General features: G+C 43.8%; 2 protein-coding genes and 1 long non-coding RNA gene across 5 annotated transcripts in view; 2 read left to right on the forward strand and 1 right to left on the reverse strand.

The window, feature by feature from the left end:
- Positions 1 to 21,697, reverse strand: part of DOCK1 (dedicator of cytokinesis 1) — a 315,311-nt gene that overhangs the window by 177,956 nt on the left and 115,658 nt on the right. The window lies entirely within an intron of this gene.
- The window catches only part of LOC134172252 (uncharacterized), a 60,312-nt gene that overhangs the window by 22,172 nt on the left and 16,443 nt on the right, over positions 1 to 21,697 (forward strand). The window lies entirely within an intron of this gene.
- Positions 1 to 21,697, forward strand: part of INSYN2A (inhibitory synaptic factor 2A) — a 45,991-nt gene that overhangs the window by 7,851 nt on the left and 16,443 nt on the right. Inside the window, exons 2-3 of one of the 2 annotated variants that reach the window (XM_062635228.1) lie at positions 7,179 to 8,376; positions 9,603 to 10,471. In XM_062635228.1, coding sequence (XP_062491212.1) covers positions 7,184 to 8,376; positions 9,603 to 9,801 — 1,392 coding nt within the window. In that variant the 5' untranslated portion in view covers positions 7,179 to 7,183 and the 3' untranslated portion in view covers positions 9,802 to 10,471. Of the gene's footprint in view, positions 1 to 7,178; positions 8,377 to 9,602; positions 10,472 to 21,697 lie in introns of those variants that run through there. The other variant, XM_062635227.1, reaches the window with a different exon arrangement.

Raw genomic sequence — 21,697 nt, forward strand, 5'->3', positions numbered from 1 at the left:
GATGCTGATAAACCTTTCCTCCCATTTCCAGAGTAGCTGCCTAGCACAGTAAGGAAAAGTAAGGATAATTCCTTTAACGTAATTCATTTAATGTTGGGTTTTTTCCTCCGGTAAACTAAATCCTAGCAAATGTCTGACATTATAACTATGGATGTTATAATGTCATATAACAGGGAATATCTCTGGACATTGCATTTGTTCCACTAGGAAGTTAATAGTTACTAACTCAGACCACAACTACATTGGTTTTAATGCAAGTCTCCTGTTAGCGTTACCATTACTTGCACATAAAGTGGCCCTTATTGTGCAGAATTTTACCACATGGAATGAATTCCTTTCCGTTTCATGCATGTTACAGTAGAGGAAGCACCAAAACCTCAGTATTATTCAAATCTGTGTTCGGAATCTGTAGCAAACAAGTCAGAATTATAGAAAATAGCATCTAGCAGCCTGTGCATTCAGGGAAATGGGTTTGTTTCTATGGAAGATTTCAAGTAGTTTATCCTACAACACATTCCTGCTTTATCTGAGATTCTGCAGCCTTATTAAATCATACATTTTATTTTCCTGTCCCTTAGTTCTAAGGCTCACAAGAGCATTTAAAGGCATTTCTTGTCTATCTCAGCCATCAGGAAATGATTTTTATACAGCATTTGCACAGAGCCTACCAATGGATTGGAGAGGGAAAAAAACCAGACAAACCACACATGATTATGTTTATTCCAAAGGAAGACTTTCAAGGCAATCAGGAATCTATCATGTGTCATCACTGGAACTAGATGACTGATAGAGCTATGGTCTGAAACGGTATTAAGAACAACCCTACCAGACGTGTGTAGTTTACAGTGCAGTGCTTTGTTTGCTGATTATATACCCCAAAGCTGGTTTTAGGCTGACTAAAGGATCAGTCTAAATTAGGAGACTTTGTATCAGACAGTGGAACCTTTGAGTTTCTTTCAGTGAAAATACAGCCCCTCCTTCACAAGCTTTAATTTTGCCATGGAGCCTACAGGAGCTCTCTGTTCTGATATGCCACTGATGTACGGAAATGCTGGTAATGCTCTCTACTGCACTGAGGTTTGCAAGCTTCTCAACATTGTAGGGCTATGGCAGCTCACCCTGTACTTGATAAAAGACAATACAGAAGAGCTGCAATAAGAATTAGTTCAGTATTGAGCAGTAGAGAAGGAAATTAAATTCAAATTCACTGCTTAAGTGTTTCAAAACAGATCAAAATCCAGAAAAGACTCATTTGCCATTGACCAGCACTGCTAACTCTCTATGAGCAGTTCTGATAAAAGGAGGACAGACTGGCCTAGCACATCTCTTTTCTATGTCAATGGATTAGTGGTGGGGTCCTCATAATAATCACCAGTACTTTTCACAGCACAAAACTTGAGTATCCCTGCACCCTTGAATTTACCTTTCTTCTCATTCCTGTGTATTAAAACTCCATAAAACATTTGTCATAAGAAAAGTTTCTGCAAACTACTAAGAAGTGGCTGAGCTCCTTCATGTTTTCCAACATTTTTGTCTGTACCTGGATATTTCTTCCTAATATTTAGGATCCTGCTGTATGGTTTGTAAGTTCGTATCATAACACAGTTAATCTAGGGCTGAAAATAACTACTGAAGTTTAAATGCCTGAAAGTTGAGGAAATTGCGTGATATTAGAAACCATCTACTTAAACTGAAGAAAAACCATTTAGATTACATGTAAAATAGCCTCAGGTTGCTGGCACAGGTTTATACGATGCTATATTTAAAATTAACCTAGAATAGTCTTTTATATTGTACTTGTTTCTATGAAAGAAATCAAAAGTTTCTTTCAAAAGTCTGTTTTTAACAATAGAAGCATATTGTACTCTACCTATTGAGGATGACTTATAGCTATCAAATAGTTTTTAAGCAACAAATATGCATTTTATGACAGTCTTTAGACATAGCAAACTGGCGTATGATTTCTCATGAGACAGCATAGCCTCGAGACACTCCAAAGCCTGAGGATGCTGCAGGTCACTAATGCATCCTTTTTCAGGTGGTGAAGTCCAATTATTTGCAATCCTTTGCATTAGTTTTCCTTTAGGCTATTACGTACGAGCACAAAACACCCCTGTGTGCACTCAATAGGTGCAGAGAAGTTTACAGCCGCATCTCTGAAGCCTTCATTGGGTCTGAAAGCCCAGCAACTGAAATCTGTGCCTTTCACTTGCATTTGGAACATGGGAAGTTTTAAGTCCGCTCTGCTTATTAACACATTTAGTCTTTGAGTGTGTACTTCTGTGTCCTAAACCTGACAGAAATAGGATTTAAATTACAAGGCAAGCTACAGATCTCCTTCCCCTTCATTAACAAATTAGTAGGAAATTCAACACCGTAATTCACTTCGGAGTGCAGTGACTTTGCAGAGGTCTGGATTAAAAGCGGAGGTCCTGTAAAGATCTCCGTACATACCTAAGCTCTACCTGCTGACGCAGGCTTGAACAGGCCAGTTGGGAGCCCACAGCTCCTCATAATTGAGGTGTAAATCACATAAACTAGGTCTCCTTCCTTGAAATGCCCACTCCATTGCTGAACTGAGGGGAAGAAATCTCTGCAGCAGCAGTAACGGAGAACTGAAAGGGAAGGATTTAACTGAACAAAACACGCTATGGAGAACCTGAAAGAACAAAGGGGATGGTTTCTGTAACCTCCCTTGAAGATTTTATACTAACTTAAGGCTTCTCTGTGCATCACTTTTGTATTATTAGTATTAGTATTTAATAATTTATTTCCCTATTCAGACATAAAGGAGCACTGTTTAAGGGTAATCAGCCAGAAGTTCATAAACAAATCAAGGCTAAAAGCTGACAAATAGGCTCTGTGATTACTTCAGTATTTAGCTTAGCAACTCAGCTCATGCAATCAGGGTTTGAGTAACTACAGACAAGAAGTCTATTAACTGTATTTAACTGGTATCTGCAATTAAAATCCAAATTCAAAGCCTGTATTAACCCTGTGACAGAGTATCATAGAATGGTTTCTGCTGGAAGGGACCTTAAAGCTCACCCAGCTCCAACCCCTGCCACGGGCAGGGACACCTTCCACTAGAGCAGCTTGCTCCAAGCCCCTGTGTCCAACCTGGCCTTGAACACTGCCAGGGATGGGGCAGCCACAGCTTCTCTGGGCACCCTGTGCCAGCGCCTCAGCACCCTCACAGTAAGAATAAGCCACTAAATAAGAGTAAGCCATAAAGTCTGCATTCAAACTGAGAAACTCCATCTCAGGAGCTGCCTGAAGTATCCCAAGCTCCTGCAGCTCCTCTTGTATTTCACAGCCACATATTTCACAGCCAACCTTGCTTCGTGCTCTACAAAACATTCCTGAGCTGAGTAATGGCCAGAATTACAGATAAGTAAGACCAGGGACTGGAATCCAGTCTCTGAAGGTCCAGTCTGTGCCTGTGGCACGCTCCTCTTTGCAGGAACTGGTGTGACTGTTGGCTTCCAGTAGAGATTGAACAAGTGAGCAGAGCCTCCCAGGAGACACCACCACAGATGCTAGACGCTAAGTAAGCCAAAACTGGAGTTAGCTCCTTGTCCAAACCAAATGAAACAAAACAGAAAAAGGCATTCTATAAAACTCTTCCCTTTTAAATATTTAACTCACAATTGTCTGCTCAACCATTCTTTTACCAAATGTGCACATACAGTTCTCCTTGGAGACACTGGCATCCGAGTCAGGCTTATGAAGAAAGTCCAGTTCTTTAGGGTGCTGTCAGTCACAGGGTTCTATAAAATTATTAGCCCACGCTACTAGTGGGAATAGGAGACTTTAAATTAGCTGAATCTATCAGGCCTGGGCAGCTGGGAAAGGGAGACAAGCAATTTTTGAAGAATCAATTTATTGGCTATTAAAGACATGCTTAAAATTAACTGTATCACAGAGCAGAGCACTGCATTTATCTACTTCTGTTGTGGAGAGCATCGCCAGGCTCTTGGTTTCATACGGGTTATAGACTCCATTAATTCCATTTGTTAAGCCATTGCAACCAGACCCAGTGATGCTGCAGCCCCAGAGATTATGGGATTAAAGTGATACATGAAATAATCTGAAAACTGAGACAGAAGCACACTAATGAAATAGCAATATTGAATTGTATCTTCGTGGATCCTACTGTCAAATAACTAAGTGCCAGAAAACTCACTTGGAAACGCTGAGATATCCTAAGAGATGTTTGTAATAAGTGACTTTCAGACCTAACAACTGATTTTTGTAAGCCTCTTTCATGGATAAAAACCTCTTTCCAGATGTAATTACCGAGTATTTCACATCTCTCTAAATGCAACATTTTGTATTTGCTACAATTTCTTAGCAGTGCATGAACTCGCATTAGATTTGAACACTAATGGATATAGCGGCCGTTGTGTGCCTGCATTTAGGTTTTGGGTAAACTCATCAATTTAGCAGACAGTTCTGCAGGACTGGCTCCCAGTAGCTCTCTGCTGATGAAAGGGCAGAGGTTGGGGGTTTGACAGTCGTTTTTACAACATATTTTAGCCGTGTCTAAAGCTACTGGCCAATTGCAGGCTAATGGATCAGGTTTGTATTTTAGACGAAGCTTCATTATTCACTACAGCACTCCAAAATTCCACCCCTAGGCAGACAGATGGATGGATGTCTGTATTTCCTACCACCTCTGCCTGCATTTCCTACCATCACCATCTTCGGAAGCAGTGAACCAGTTCCACGTGCACAGTGTCTCTCAAGTAAAGGCATAACTTCCCTTGGCAAACATATAATTAAAGAAATAAACTAGAGATATATAAACATATATGAATATAAATCATAATTAAAAGACAGCCCAAACCAGCCAGTACAACGCTAACATTCCCGACAAAGCACGACTGACTCCTGATTTAGGGCTTCAACTGGAACAGAAAATTCCTGACATTCACAAGTAGCTGATTTATTTCTCCCTCCTCAAAATGTTGTCTCTGTCTGTACATCACATATTAAAGGCACAGGGATAACTGATCGCACCCCACAACCCCAGTAGGGCACAAACCACAGATCACTTTACTACCCTAACTCCAGTTTCATCTTCAGGTTTCCCTCTAGAACTTTCATTTCATAACCCCTTTTCCCCCAGAAGAGAGTCTTGGTCACGCTGGTATCAGGTACTAGGCCTGTGCATCCGTATCTAGTTTGGAAATGAGTATCTATTCATTTCACATCCCATTATTTGAATGGTTTTGTCCTAAATCTTCCCTCTTTCTGCTTGCTTCTGCAGACTTCCCACATCCTGCCAATTCACGTAAAACCTTGCCCTTCTCAAACGACTGCTGCTCACTCACCACTACCTGAACCCGACAAGTTAGGTGGGAAAAGGCAAACTAGACAGATTTTACAGTATTTCAGTTACTTGTTCACAAATGACTGAGGTCAGGGAAGAAAACCAGGACAAAAACACTAACGACACATTTGCGTGAGGTTAGTTGAAAGCAAGTTGATAACCCCAAAGTCCATCCCTGCAATATACAGATATGCATCTGTCTGTCTCAGTAACCTTGGGGAAATGTTACTATTAGAATCACAGAATAGTTAGGGTTGGAAAAGACCTTAAGATCATCCAGTTCCAACCCCCCTGCCATGGGCAGGGACACCTCACACTAAACCATATGCCCCAGGCTTCGTCCAACCTGGTCTTGACCACTCCCAGGGATGGAGCATTCACAACCTCCCTGGGCAACCCATTCCAGTGCCTCACCACCCTCACAGGAAAGAATTTCCTCCTTATATCCAATCTAAACTTCCCCTGTTTAAGTTTGAACCCATTACCCCTTGTCCTGTCACTACAGTCCCTAATGAAGAGTCCCTCCCCAGCATCCCTATAGGCCCCCTTCAGATACTGGAAGGCTGCTATGACGTCTCCATGCAGCCTTTTCTTCTCCAGGCTGAACAGCCCCAACTTTCTCAGCCTATCTTCATAACTTCATTACTTTTAAAACCCCATAAAGATTCATTTTCCCCATTGATAGTAATTTCTTGATTGTGTTTTCTTGCATTAAAACTAAATACAAACTATTCATAAGGATTCATTTGTGTCACTGAGCTGACATTACAAAACAAACTCTATTGTGGCACACTTAACTCAAGAGCTTTACGTTTATTATTTGATTTTAAGTAAAAACCTATTTCAAATGCCACACCTGAAAGTCCCTTTACTCCTTTTGCATTATACTCTGAGTCCCTCTGAGGATACATTGGTGTTTAAACAGGAGATACATGCAGAATACCTGGATTAAGTGGGAATTTGGCAATCCAGTAAATCACAGCATTAGGGAGAAATTTGTACAATAAGAGAGTAAAAACGACCGCTTCAAATGAGGTGTAAAAATGAGGCCTTTAACTACCCCGTTACTACAGATCCCATATGATCTATACAACAATAGAGCTGTTGAGGGGTTGTTCTGCTATGTGCTGTGTTAAGCACTTGGCATCTTCTCATCCTTGAGGAGGTGCTTATATTTCAATAGCAGATTTAGTAATTTCTGTGAATCATCACAGGGGTTTTTGTGCTGTTTTCTTTCTTTTAGTGCTTTAGGATCCTTTGGGATAAAAAGCTCCATTCTAAAGGCATATTACTGCTTTTTGTCAAGGATGGGTTCGTTTGCATTTGAAGCAAAACCTTAATTGATGCACTGCTTGACTTCTTCCATAAACTTTCAGTAGTTCATCAATGTTATGCATACAGCACTACCAGTTGCTAATGATTACTGATCTATAGCTAGGGTTTGCTCTAGTTATGAAGTATATTAACTATTGAGTGAATTCAGAAGACTTGACTCCTGAGAACCCATATTGCCTTGCAGTGAAGTCCAGCCATGGAGCCAGCACCCTCAGTGGGACAGAATCAAGCAAAAGGGTTGAGAAGCTGTGGCTGCCCCATCCCTGGCAGTGTTCAAGGGCAGGTTGGACACAGGGGCTTGGGGCAAGCTGCTCTAGTGGAAGGTGTCCCTGCCCGTGGCAGGGGTTTGGATCTGGATGAGCTTTAAGGTCCCTTCCAACCCAAACCATTCCATGAGTGGCAGCCGTTTCAGTCAAAGCAGAATTTAGCTCAAACACTTCAAACTTGGGAGGGTAAAAGCAGCATTTCTGTCATAACATGATGCTTTCTGAACTGTTTTTGACTGCAGGCATCATGGTGAGTAAGGAGCCCAGCAAATGCTTACTCACCACCTCAGAAAGCGAAGTTGAACCAGCGGCTTCACTCGCACTGGAGATGAAATACGCGCTGGATCCCAACCGGCAGATCAAGAAACGCAACAAAGCCCTCCAGGTGAGATTTAAAGATATCTGCGAGGCCCAGAACGAGCAGAGGGACAAAGAGCTCTCGACCACACCGGATCCCGACAAGAGAGAGGCCAAGTCCATTTCCTACAAAACCTATCGCAAGTACATGACGGTGCCTGCCCGGAGGTCAATACCCAACGTCACCAAGAGCACAGGAGTCCAGACTTCACCTGATCTTAAGAAGTGTTACCAGACCTTTCCTCTGGACCGGAAAAAAGGGAATATTCTTAAAAGCGCCTCGGCCGTTGACACCTTTAAGGGTCAAAACAACGGGTTTCTAATAGATGTGAAGGACAAAGACAGCGGGAGCTCCGGGGACGCCGTTCAGTGGGGAAGGAAGGCCGGGAGCCTGCAAACAGCAGAGTTCATTTCCCACATCAACGAGCGCTCCAGCGCGGGATCCCGCGACAACGGGGCCGAGGCCTGGGAAAGCCCCGGTTTGCACAGCTCTCCCGTAGGCACACCTCCTCCTCCTGCTCTCCCTAACTCATCCGACCCCGCTTTGGAGGATCCCACCACCGCTGCCCGCCCGCCCAGCCGAGGGAAACAGGCAGCGGGGAGCGAGGAGGCCACCCAAGCCCTCCACGGGAGGGTCTTCAAGACTGAGGTGGCCACTGTTTATTTACCAGCGTCTGGTTCCAACGCCTCCCAGCCCGACTTGTCCCGTCTCACGGCCGAGGCCGAGTGGTCCCCGTGCCCCACAGCCGAGGAGGACAAAAAGAGGACGGTGCACCTCAACGGTGCTCAGCCCCAGGCGGCGGGAGATGCTCGAGCCTGCTCGTCGCGGGCGCAGTGTCAAGCCACCGAATGTAACGAGCAGACCCTTCAGCTGAACGTTTCGCCCATGGAGGAGAGCCAGCCTTGCCAGACGGCCGTGGCGGTCAGCGAGGAATGCCAACAAATCGTGCCTCACACCGAAGTTGTGGACTTGAAAGCCCAGCTTCAGATGATGGAAAGTTTGATCAGCTCCAGTCAGGAAACCATCAAAGTGTTGTTGGGTGTTATACAGGAGCTAGAGAAAGGAGAAGCTCACAGAGAAGGGTGAGTAGAAGCTGTTTAATAACATGTTTTTAATGCCTTTCCTAACAAGCTCTGCCTTTGAATTTGCCAATGTAAATTTGCACACACATTCCTCTGCAGCACCCCAAGGCGTTACGTGTGATGCTTCTCACCTGCTTTAGGCCAGTCCTAGGGAAAACAGCCAGCAGTATTCACAGATCTCTGGTTCTTTGGGGCTGTAATTAAGTAGTTATTTAACAAAGGACCTATAAAATCTCTTCTTGTACCTATTCTAACGTGCAGAGAACGAGCCGCTTTCCAAACAGGATTAGTGAGGATGCTTCCTATCAGCATCTCCTGTTAACCATAATACCTCACACAGCATGAAAAGCAGCAGAAAAACCCTAATTCTGTAAGAGACTTACCTCTTTTTAAGATTAAGGGATATTATTCCAACTCTTGATATAATTCCATTAATGGCATTTGAATCTCATCTGGTTTATTTGCACCTTCTGAATTGTTAACGATATTTCTTTCAGAAGGAAATGAAAAGTTGGCATATCAAAGTCTTCTTTGCAGCATTCGCACTGCTTTACACATGACAAAAGCATGAAGAAGCTAAATGCTGTTCATCCCTAACTTACATTACTTAAATCAACCTATAAGCCCTTACAGATAGTTACTATAACGTGGTACAACCTTAAGCCTGCGTCCGGAGAGTTCAACCCACCTCTTACGTTACCTCAACGAGCATTTTGCAGACTTACTTGCCTTAGTTCACTAATCTCGATTCAGCGAATGCACCTCAAGATGTGCACTGTTTGTGTGCTTTTAAATACCTCTGTAATTAAATCCCAACTTCTCTGAGGAAATCTGGCTTTTAAAATTAGAAGCCTGTAGCTCGTGCTGCTTGAAGCAGCGCATGTTTGCATCAGAGCCAAAAAGGTACATCTGAAGATTTGCAATTCAACTCTTTCGTTAGCAATGTAGGAATCATCTTGTTAATCCTTAAAAGATGTTTTGCATTAATAAATCATCTGAGCTCTTGGATGATGCTGTCAACACAGCCTTAGCATTTTTAGTTTACTACTATTCGAGTACCTTGTCAAGTCCTGAATCTTCAGCCTGAGAAGCTTCTTGATCTAGCTGAAGGCAACACAGGCTTCGATGATCTTAAAGGCTTTTTCCAACCTAAATGATTTTATGCTTCTGTTATTTATTTGTTAATTCTTATTCAGAAAAAGTATTCCTCTGACTTTAACCTCCAGAAACTGCAAGCGAGTTGGAGAGAAGTGGCATGCTGCTTGTCAAATCACAACACGCAGAGAAAGAGTTCTTCATCATAACTCATCAGCGAGAGCCCTGTGTGTATCAACACCCACATCTACTCACCAAGTCATCTGCTATAAATACCACTGCTTCCTCCATACACTTGTGTATCGAGTTTTTAGCTTTTCCCAAAGATAGCAGAGCAACAGCAAATACTCTTTTTGTTGCCCTCACATAAGCAGACCCATTTAATGGAGCCATCACCAGGAGTGCATCCCTGCCCTCAGCACAGAAAAGGTCTTGCCTGAACTGTCGATGATTGCTCGTATCTCCAGATAATCCTTCTGGAGTTGTCAGCCTGACAAAGCAGTAGTCTGTATTAGCCCTAAAATAGCAGAACTATCCATAAATCCCAGTTCTTCAGAATATCTCCCTGCCTCTCCTACAGACTGTAAAACTACACAGTATTTGACCAAAAAGAGCTGATTTATCAGCATCCCTTTACTTCCTCCCCCGTAAGTTCCCCAAGAAATGGAGAAATCACCACCTAAATATACATCACACACTTTGAACATCTTTACAAACATGCTGTGGTATGTGGAAGAGAATTAAAATGCTTTCATGATCCTTTGACATTAACTGTAATCAGTGGTTGAGGTTCATCATAAAAATAGGAAGAAAATATCTACAAACCCAAGTGAGATTTCAGATAAAGGAATTGTTTTAAACACCACATATAGAGATGCTGCATTAACACTTACCAAAAGCAGAACAGGGTTTCTCCTTGGAGCCACTTTCAGCAACACTTACATATGTTCTAGCCATGTCCCAAACATGCCCCCTCCCAGCTGTACATGAAGGACATAGAGATGGAGGAGGAGATGCATACTTGCATGTTCTCCTCCTGTTTTAGGAATTCTTGGATTCCAGATCCCCCTAATCTTCCAGGGCCTGGGTGATTTTAAAGGAGATGACACAAAGAAGTCCAGCTTGGGATGCTGCTGTTCTCCACTGATCACACTCCAGAGCTGAAGGAACACTCTGTTCTCATGCACAGCATCAACACATTATTAACACGAAGCCTGTCTTTATCCCTATTTCTCTCAAATTAGGCAACTATTTCAATAATAGGCTGCCTTGGGTTTTATTAGAATAATCCTTTCCAATTACTGCATTCATTTCTACAACACTTTTACCACAGAGAACCATCACTGTACACTATGGATCTTCTCAATTTTTAGCATATTGATCTTTTCTTCCTTGTATAACCAAGGTGGCAGGTCAGTTTGTAACAAGAAATTAAAAGCAATCCTCGTGCTACATCTCTGCTTATTGCAGTGCATAGGAAACATCCATCTGCTTAAACAGAAAACAGTGGCCTGTGTTCATGGCACTCTCCTGGTTTTCTGATGGATATTAAATTCCTTGCTATAACGTACATCAAGAAACAAATACAAATGCCACGCTCTTGTTAGAGAAACCAAACAAAGAAACTCGGCTAAATCCCTTAATCAGATTTTTCTCCCTTCAAGGAAATCAGTGTTCTTTAAGTGCTGTTGTAGTGCCATGGGACTGGCGCTCAGTGGATTCATTCTCACTAATATGCTGGAGGTCTTGAACTGCTATTACTGCAATTCATCACTAAATGAGTCGATGCCAGCAAAATTGTCTCAGCAGCTCTGAAGATAGCGATATCATCCTTTGGGTGAATATCATCTCTCTATATTTTTCCGAGCATCAGTACTACATTATCTACAATTAGCAACAACAAACAGCACTCAACTCGGTGGAAAAGAAAGGGGAAAACCATGAGAGAAGGGATTGACATGATGGAGCTGAGACTCTGAGGCTGCAGCATGACCAATGTCTTCCTCTGAGCTAGGATCAAGCCCCTTTTATTGGTCACAATGCAAAACTGAGCCCATCAAGAGACACAGTTCTTAACCATCATGTACTGCATTCATGTTAATGCATTAAATCCATCTAAATAACACAGTGTAGATTTGGGGATGGGATAGAAATCATGACTCCCCTGTGACCCCCCAATATCAAAAAGAATTATTAAAACTGTCTATTTATGTGCATCATTATTTACTAAATAAGGTAATTATACCTTCCTATGTAGAAAATTCTACCAAAACCAAAGATGACATCACAGCAAATGTCTGTGTTGACACACACTGAATGTGTTACATCACATTCCATGTCTGTGTTAAGTCATGCATGAACCAAAGTAACAGCAGCAGCTTCAGTTAAGTCTTCTAGCTTAAAGTTGGAGGAAACATTGCCTCCTACAAGATGCAAGGTGCAGCTTTGCAACGTAAAACCTGTTTTATGCTCCAAGTGATGTTTTCTTTATCTTCTAGTGAACTATTAGTAATCTATAAACTGTAGACACATTTGGCTGTACTCAGAGGCAGGACGTTCAGTTGAGCAAGCCAAATTCTGCTCTGTGTATACAGCCTCACTGAGGGAGACAGTATTGAAAGCAAAATGCACATCACTAATCCCCAAACCTGGCTAACCAGCACCTATGGACCAGAAGATGAACAGAATCAGAACTATTTCTGCTGCTGTTGAACGCTGATGACCTGCCCTTTACATCCTGGCTGTGAAAAGCAAGGGTAATGTGGGGCCCTTCTCATTACACACCAAATGAGCAGTCTGAATGAACAAAGCGCTCAGTTTGCCACACCAAAGTCAGTGTGTTTTGCCTCCGAGAGGCCAAATGCTGCCCCTTAGACCAGAGTTAAATGAATCTGTTTCAGGGATAGTTTACATTCATTCTTTAGCTGGTGGTGGTGCAGGAATTCAAAGAGCTCTCAGCAAACAGGGATGAAACGAGCAGTCCTGGGCTCCTCCAAAGAGGCTTTGAAAGAACGTGTTCTCGTGGGCAGAATTTAAATGTCCTGTTTTTCATGGAATATGGGATATTTGTGTCTCTCATTATCAGTTTGAAACAGAAAATCAAACAGTTCTCTGTGTGTCTGGATGGATGTTTGTATGATAGAGGAGAGCTTCACCTGATGCAGACACAGCACTCAAGTACTTTTGGCTTCAAAATACCACAAGAATCATCCTTGAGATCACAAGAGTTGAGCATAAACTTACAGCAGCTCAGGAACAATGGCAAGTGAAAGTGAGATAGCCAGAGCATTTAGTGCTCAGCTTTGCTTTTCCTCTCCTTAGGAGGTACTTCAAGTCCAGGCCAGCCTTTAAGCTCAGATGAAGCAGACCAAGTAAATCAAGGTAGCAACAACCTTTGCTGTCTAGTTCAAGCCATCTACACACATGAACCAGCACTCTTAAATCTTGGGAGTTCCTTATTTCACGTAAGGAGAAAAGGAAGCTTTTAGATTTCACAGGAACACAGCTCCTGAAAGCACAGCCTTTGGAAGTAACGTGCAGAAATAACATGCCATGGCTTCATCTGGGATTTCCCCCCCTCTTTGGATTTGCTTTTTCAATTACAGACATGGCAAAGGAGAAGTTTAACAAAACCATTTCTAAGAGAAAACCTGGAAATGGAGGGAAGAAAATACAACCATAGAAGAGAGCTGCACTACACATAAATACGTGAAAACCAGAAAGAGCACAACAGATTCCACTGTGACACACAACCTGTATCATATACTGAGTGCCACAGGGGTTTAAGTGGCTTGGGAACAGGACTACCATGCTTCCCTTTATTTTCAGCTCTGATCTTTACGGACATGCACTTTGCCTGTCCTTTGGAGCAGTCACGTTCATTCTATGACTTTACCTGAGATCACCTCCTAAATTCTTACCTCTTCACCCTCACTACAGTTGCTGTATTTCAGAGTAGGCATCACAGGTAGTGCCTGAACACAGAGACACCAAAACAACTTAGAGACTGTAACAATTCACCTTTCCAAGGCAGGCACAGGAAATGCCCTTGGGTGCATCTTCCTTACTGGAAGTGCTTTGGGGATCTTGTGCTCTTTGGGCCAGTGGATGGTTGGGCTGTTTGGCTTTGTCTTTTTTAAGTTCTAATGCATATGTACCATTTTCTCTGCTGTTTCTTCTAATACCAGTCTTAAGAGTGAACCAGACAACTACTATAGTAGCAGTCTTTATTTTCTAGCTCCAACACAGACAGAACACCCCTCACTTCCTTGACTTACATTCATTTGTGTAACTACTCCCCTCACTTGCTCTAACTATACAGTCACTTCTGATCGTTAAAAGCTGAACTGTCAGGCTTTGTCACTGCCCAAAAGGTATATGTGTCACACTAAACTTGGAGCCATATTCAAACAAAATGCATACTGTGATCATTTATGCTTCTCCATTATGCCACTAAAGCAGTTTTAAGTCAAATTCTTTGCATTTGGAGCTGTGAAGGGTCCTACCCATTAGCCCTGTGCTCATATCCCAATTAACAGCTCATCTGTCAGCCATCACTCAGACACTCACTTATCCTGAAAGCAGGGAAAGTATTAAAAGCCCATTTACCTGCCCTCACTGTAAGTAGCCTCGTTTTCTGAGCTATAAAGCAGTATTCCAGCCTTCTCCCTTTTGTATTGCCCCCAAACTGATGCCTCTCAGAGCTCAATGTACCTCGTCACAGCACAATCATTCTATGCCAAAACTGCTCTTTCCTAATGCAGACTATTTTAATACCTATTGTCAGTCCCCATGACCCCCCTCTTTATCTCAGTAACCCCAAATGAAAGCTAATGCATAAGATCCATCACTTAAAGATTCCATGTCATTCAAAGTAAAACATCCAGCATCACCCAAGGTTTAAAAACTTACTAGAATCCCAGCCTGGTTTGTGTTGGAAGGGACCTTAAAGCTCATCCAGTCCCAAACCCTGCCACGGGCAGGGACCCCTTCCACTAGAGCAGCTTGCTCCAAGCCCCTGTGTCCAACCTGGCCTTGAACACTGCCAGGGATGGGGCAGCCACAGCTTCTCTGGGCACCCTGTGCCAGCGCCTCAGCAGCCTCCCAGGGAAGAGCTTCTGCCTAAGAGCTCATCTCGGTCTCCCCTCGGGCAGGTTAAAGCCATTCCCCTTGGCCTGTCCCTACAGGCCCTTGTCCCAAGCCCCTCTCCAGGTTTCCTGCAGCCCCTTCAGGCACTGGAGCTGCTCTCAGGTCTCCCCTTCAGGAGCCTTCTCTTCTCCAGGCTGCCCCAGCCCAGCTCTCTCAGCCTGGCTCCAGAGCAGAGCTGCTCCAGCCCTCGCAGCATCCCCATGGCCTCCTCTGCACTCACTCCAACAGCTCCACGTCCCTCTTGTGCTGCTGCCCCAGAGCTGGATCAGGACTGCAGGGGGGGTCTCCCCAGAGCACAGCAGAGGGGCAGGATCCCCTCCCTGAGCTGCTGCTCACACTCTGGAGGTGCAGCCCAGCACATGGGGCGGGGGGGGGGGGGGTGTCTGGGCTGCAAGAACACCTTTTTGTCTGAGTTTGATTACTAAGAGCCAACGTGCAGTTAGATGTTCCGGGGCAGGTAACAGGAGTGTTTCATAGGCCTTCAAAACTTGATTACATTTGTATTTTAGGTAGGAGTTTTATTCGGGTTGGATTTATTCTCTTGCTCGTAACCAAAGCTACAGACAGAATTGTCAGAGTGGAGAAAAAGGGCAAACATTCACAGTTCACAAACATGCCTGGAACAGATCTAACAGTTATCAGAGTACCTAGGCACAGTAACATTTAAGATAAAGAGCAGTGTGCTAAATGACCCTGCTATCAGTAGTAGCTCATCTATCAAACATCCTTTGTTGGGAATACAGTGGTAGGAGGTTTTCAACAAGCAAATGATGATGAACACGAATGAAAAGTGAACTGTTAGCAACAGCCAGTATGTGGAATAAAGATAGAACAAACAAAGAAGAAGAAACACAATCTTTTCAGCAGTTACCTGATCTTAATGCTTACTATGTTTTCTCAAAGGACACTAGGAGCATGCTAAGTCTTGGGGAAAAAAAGCCCTTATTTTTCTACTAGATTCCAGCTTTTTATCTGCATATACTATGCAGGCACAATTCTAAGAAACAGTATTTGAAGTACTCAGAAGAAGAATTTGATTTATATCAAGCTGCTGTTGAACAGACTTTAAAACCAAGATGAACTGTCATCCTCCACCTCCCCATTTGAGCAGGGCTCGGCCCCGCTTCAGCCTTTGCAGTGCAATCAAAGTTCAAGGCATTGCCAACAGACTGGCTGCAGTGACACCGAGGCCAAGAAAAGCAAATCCCCCCCATTCAAAGCTGGAATCACTGATGAAGTCTCATAATGAACAGTGAGAAACAGTGTCAGCAGGCTACGTTCTTGCTAAATATATCTGAACTGCTGCAGATCGCACGGGAAGCTTTGCCAACTGTCACCAAGCTGTCCAAATCACATACCTGCAAGGAAGAGGTTTTCTGCTAAATCAGGCTTTGACAGAGGATGTTATTTAGGTACTGAATTAACCAGTTTTCACTTTACACAATTAGAATAATCCTTTAATAACTACATTTTGACTGTCAGTACTACTAGAATCCAAAGAGACAGAGCAATGAGCCAGGTAAAAATGAGACAGAATGAGCTTTACAGTGTCACATTTCTCACTGCTGTTCATTTGCCGCAAGCTTAATCCCCAGATTTCTAATTGACACCTACTTCTGAGCCCCTGTGTTCACACACAGAGATACTCATCTCTTATCCTGACTAGGCAAAAATGGATTTGATGGCCAATCTTAGTAAAAAGACTTGTCTGAAGAGAGATGGGTGTTTTAGTCTTAAACTGGTGAGGCTCCCAGCTCCCCAGGTTCTAGAATTAAGACATAAAGATGCAGTTCAGGCTTAGGAAAGCTCCTGTTCTTACATTCATGGAACTGATGAAGAGTTGACGTGGACTCAAGTGTGGACTGTTTCAGTATCTGGAGGAAAACATCTTTTAAGTGAGGAGCTCCCAGGCATGTGTCTGCCCATCCTCGCTCCGTGCCACCTCCATCACTTCTGGCTTCTTCAGTTCCAGAGCCAGGAACTGTTCTCCCATCAGATCTTGATAAAAATAAGGTGGTCTGCACTGGTTTGTAGTTCTTAACGGCTTCATTTTAGGGCTTTAAATATACAGAGGGATTTTGAAGATAGATGAGTGAACAGGTAACCAAGCTGTGATATATAGAGCAGCCCAATGCAGGGTTTGCTGTCTGCAGTCAGCACTAGGTTACTCTTCCCTGCCATTGACCCTTTTTTCCATGTTATAAGCAAACATTGAGAAAAGCAGGGCTTTAACAGAATCCTTAAGTGAAAACGGGACAATTCTGAGCTTTTTGTGAGAGTTTACTGTGATTAGTTTTGCATCTCATGGAGGAGCAGACAGGGATCAGCTGTGTTACAGGTCAACCAAGAAGGAAAACTGCCATGCAAAAGGAGGTTGGAAATCACTCCAAACATGCCCAGCTGTGCTTAACCCTCTTTAACTGCTCAGGTGATGCTGAAGGATGTTTTTCACCACATCAGTTGCTGCATGAACCGACCAGAAGAGGACACACAGCACTGTACTGGGTGTACTGCAGCTTTTTCCTTTTGGTTCCAGTCTCCTGAGAAGAAACGATAGAAGCTGAGTGTGACCTAATAACTCATCAGCACGAGAGCCTGGGCTGTAGGGATGAGCAGAGGTATTTTGATGTTAACAAGGCAATTTACGCTCCGCAGTAGTTCAGACTGACATGACTTACATCATATCCTTGGGAAATGCAAAGGGATTTGTTTGCTTCACTGTCAGCCATACAAGCTCAGAAAGAACGCTGAGGGATGGGACCTTTCTGAGCATCTGTATACAAAGCTCAAGCAACTGAGGCTCTACGTGGTCTCCTGGACTGGAATAAAATCTACCATTACTTAAGGGAATAAGAGAACAGAAAGTACTGAGACCTGCAAAGAGTTATTCAAGCTGCAACAGAAAAAGAGTTCAGCACTTCCATGGTCCTTCCTGATGTCTTTTATTCTCCATACAGTTCCGCATCCTTCCTGCAAGTACCACAGCATCGGCCATATCAGTGGGCAGCAGCTCATACACCGTACTCCTCATGTTATGCTACTGTGCAACATTACAATTTTAAACAAGTTCTTTGGTTTGCATATAGTACAGCTGGTGTAGTTGTTACTCTAAGCTGGTATAGGCTTATCGATGTAGAGGACAGACTGAGTTGAGCTCTTAGGCAGAAGCTCTTCCCTGGGAGGGTGCTGAGGCGCTGGCACAGGGTGCCCAGAGAAGCTGTGGCTGCCCCATCCCTGGCAGTGTTCAAGGCCAGGTTGGACACAGGGGCTTGGAGCAAGCTGCTCTAGTGGAAGGGGTCCCTGCCCGTGGCAGGGGTTGGGGCTGGAGGAGCTTTAAGGGCCCTTCCAACACAAAGCAGCCTGGGATTCTGTGATTTCTACATGTCTGGTTTTCTGGTGACAACATCCTGCGGTGAGGAAGCCAGGCTTGGCTGGGTGACCATGTTAAGCATCTACTGTGACTCTGCTTGATCTGTATTTTACTGTTATTCATCCCTTGACGAGCCGATTTCTCAGTCCCTGCTATTCTATGATTCTATGGGATTTGCTGTCCTCCTGGGGAATGTAGCTCTCTGTACCATGCCATAGGATTCTATGCAATGCATAATTCTATTTGAGCTTGCACTGAAATCTCTATCACTTGGAAATGATCAAAAAACCACCACAGACTTCTCACTTCTCCCGTCTTCCCTCCTTTATAGGAACAATGCCTGTGAGCAGCCTTCTCAATTTCAAAGTCCAAGTCAAGCAAAATCCAAGGTGTTGTATTTTAATACAGCTATTACCCATAGACACACTATTAGTTCATACCTATGAGACACCCTTTGCTCTGATCGGTTGAGAGGGTTTCATCTGCATTAGAACTGTGCTATTATGATTTTCAGTGCTGTGGCTGATGAAGGTCTTTTACTACAGAGCAAGAGCTGGATAATCTCTCTGTAGCTCAGAATCCATTCAGCTCTAGGCAGGAGCACCAGGGAGGTGAAGAGCTGCATGCAGGGAGTTCTGTATGCTGACCACACCACTGAACATTGCCCCAGCCGGTCCCCCAAATCACATGCAGAAGGAATTCATTATAAAATGAGGTGGATTTGGAGGTGGGAAGAGGTAGGTTGACATGCTCTGAAGCTGCAGGTGCGGGAGACATGATGATGAGCTGTGGCTTCAGGAGTCTCAGGGCATCCAAGTAATGATGCGCTGAGGTCAGGAGTAAATCACAGCAGAGACATTTGGAGTGCGAGGGGTAAAGAGACAGACCTCATCCGAGTGTAACCACCGGAGTGTGCTCCCTGATAACTGCTGGCAGCGTCTGGCCTCAGAGCTACACGCCAGGAATACAGATGCTAGTCATCCAGAGCAAACAACTTCCCTGAATTATCCATAATACAAAGCGTTGACATTTTAATTCTCCTCCTGACTTCTCTGATGAGACAACAGAGGCACAAACATTCAAGAGAGATGCTAGACCTTGTACGCACCGAATTCTTGCGAGGCTTTGTGATTTCCCTTGAAATGCATTTTAATTCTCTCCGTTCTCAGTGGGGTTTTTTTGTTCAATCACTAGACACCCCTATTAAAATATGGGGGTCATTGTGGGCTTTTTTAAACACTTCACTCCCCGCCTAACCCGAGTCTAATATAAAACGTATTTATGGGGTGAAAGCGCTTCAATTGGTATCTTGGGAGCCATGGCATCCACCCACAGTGCAAATACCTCAAAAAGAGAATTAGTCATCTGCTTCCAACTGTCAGGATTCAGTAAGAGACAACAAAGTACTGTCTTGGAAACAGGCTGAAAAATCTCACCACTGAGCTCCTGTACATTTCAGAGTATTTTCAGAAACCCAATGAATAATATCAGCCCTGGAATAACGAGGCAGATAAGGGGGGGAATAAAAAGTGGAAAAAAGATTCTGGTATTATTTTAGAGCATCAGAAAATTTCTGCTTTCATCCTCTGCCATTGGTTAAAAGAGGGCTCTCAAAAATGAGGCAGTGGATTTGTGCAGCGTTTCTTTTGCCTTATTTTGGTGTGTGTTTAAACATTGAATCCCAGACTGGTTTGGGTTGGAAGGGACCTTAAAGCTCATCCACTCCCAGCCCCTGTCACAGCAGGGACACCTTCCACTGGAGCAGCTTGCTCCAAGCCCCTGTGTCCAACCTGGCCTTGAACACTGCCAGGGATGGGGCAGCCACAGCTTCTCTGGGCACCCTGTGCCAGCGCCTCAGCACCCTCCCAGGGAAGAGCTTCTGCCTAAGAGCTCATCTCGGGCTGCCCTCTGGCAGGTTAAAGCCATTCCCCTTGGCCTGGCCCTACAGGCCCTTGCAATGACAGCAAATCCTGCCTACGAGTCTGTGAGACTTTGCTAGGAAATCTGGGCAACAGCTTCCAAGTGTGTGGAGCTGGAGGTACGAGAGCTCCAAGCCCATCTCGAGTCTCTGCAGGGACTACAGAGCAGTATCAAAGAGCCAGGTTCCACTCTCAATTATAACACAACCAATCGATTGCACATATAAATCAGCTCAAGCCAACCCGATGCAGAGCACACTGAAGCACCTGTTTCTGTAGCCACTCTGAGCAATCTAAGGCTATCCACACCGCTGGTGGAGTTAACCCACACTTTGTCACATAAAGGGGAGCAGATCCTCTCAAACACAAGTCTGCGTTCAAAAAACATGTAGATGAGGCCCTTAATGACATGGGTTAGTGGTGGCCTTGGCAGTGCTGGGGTAGAGGTTGGATGTGATGGTCTTAAAGGTGTTTTTCAGCTTAGTTGATTCTGTGTTTAGTGGGAGACACACCAAGGATGCTCCCAGGGATGGTACTGGGGAAGCAAATGAGGAGTGCCAACAAACAACAGAAGAAAGAAAACATCTCCAGGTGAAAGGCAAGGAGAAAACAAAAAGGCAGAGAAACAAAGAGCAAACCGCAACACACCTGTGAAAAGGATGAAACAATTCAATGTGTGCATCAGCTGTAGACATCAAACCAAAAAGCCCCAACATGATTGTTCAAAGCACAATACTGCTGACTCTCGAGCTTTATGAGGCTGTACTGCTATCATCTACAGATCAAAACTGTTAACTGGTAACTATGAATGTAATGAAAGTACAGGAGCAAGAGGGCCAAAGCAGTGTTCAACTGGGCAGGTGATTTTGCAGAAGACCTTTATATGAGCCAAATGCTAACTTGAGATGTTTATACCTGCATGTACCTGCTGGTTTGATGGCAGAGTGTAAGCTCTTAAGGGAACAGATATGCATCTGCATCTAAGAGGCAGATATTCATCCAACAGGAACATGATTTTGCTGATACAAACGGGTTTACATGAGGCTCTCCACTGAGCCAGAATAGCAGATCTTTCTTAGAGTAGACTAAACCTATATGGCTAAGCTGATTTTAACCTGCAAAACATATACAAGTGATTTCCCTGAAGTTTACATAGGTAAAACATGACTTATTCGAGTCAAAAGGACAGCTGAGACGCACATGACATAGTGTAGTCATCTTATTCTTCCAAAAGACAAATTATGTTAATAGTATGGACAATTTTGCCTCGAAGCATAGTTATTAGTAATGCTTTAGAGTAGAAAACAAAGGGGTTTAGAAGTTTCCACCAGACTCTCTATGTCTGAGCCATTACTCTGTACAGACAGATAACATCAGTGTGTTTAGCTATACTATAGATAGGCACAGCAGGACCAGGCCATGCAAGGGAATACAATACCCATCCATACAAAGACTTAGGGAGAGCCACAGCCTACACTTCCTCAGCTATTCAGCACAGCCAGAACTGTCACTTCAAAACCACTTCAAAGGCCCACTGCCTGCTTAAGATAACTTGTTTCACTGTATTTTAACACAAACAACAATAAAGGAAGACTCTTGAAGTCTGTTTATCCTCTTGTTGGTGGTAATACATCAAAAGTGTGATGGATATCAATATCCTCTAAAGAGCACACCCATCAGTGCATAAAGGTGCTCTCTGTACTCCCTACATCCCAGCAGATAGGAGAAGACATCCAGATGGAACAGATCTATCCCTCCAAATTGCTTTGTAATCCCTGGCAGTGTTCAA

This window comes from Pezoporus occidentalis, unplaced genomic scaffold, assembly GCF_034315485.1.
Source record: "Pezoporus occidentalis ecotype Australia unplaced genomic scaffold, CSIRO_AGI_Poc_V1 ctg45, whole genome shotgun sequence".
Classification (NCBI taxonomy): Eukaryota; Metazoa; Chordata; class Aves; order Psittaciformes; family Psittacidae; genus Pezoporus; species Pezoporus occidentalis.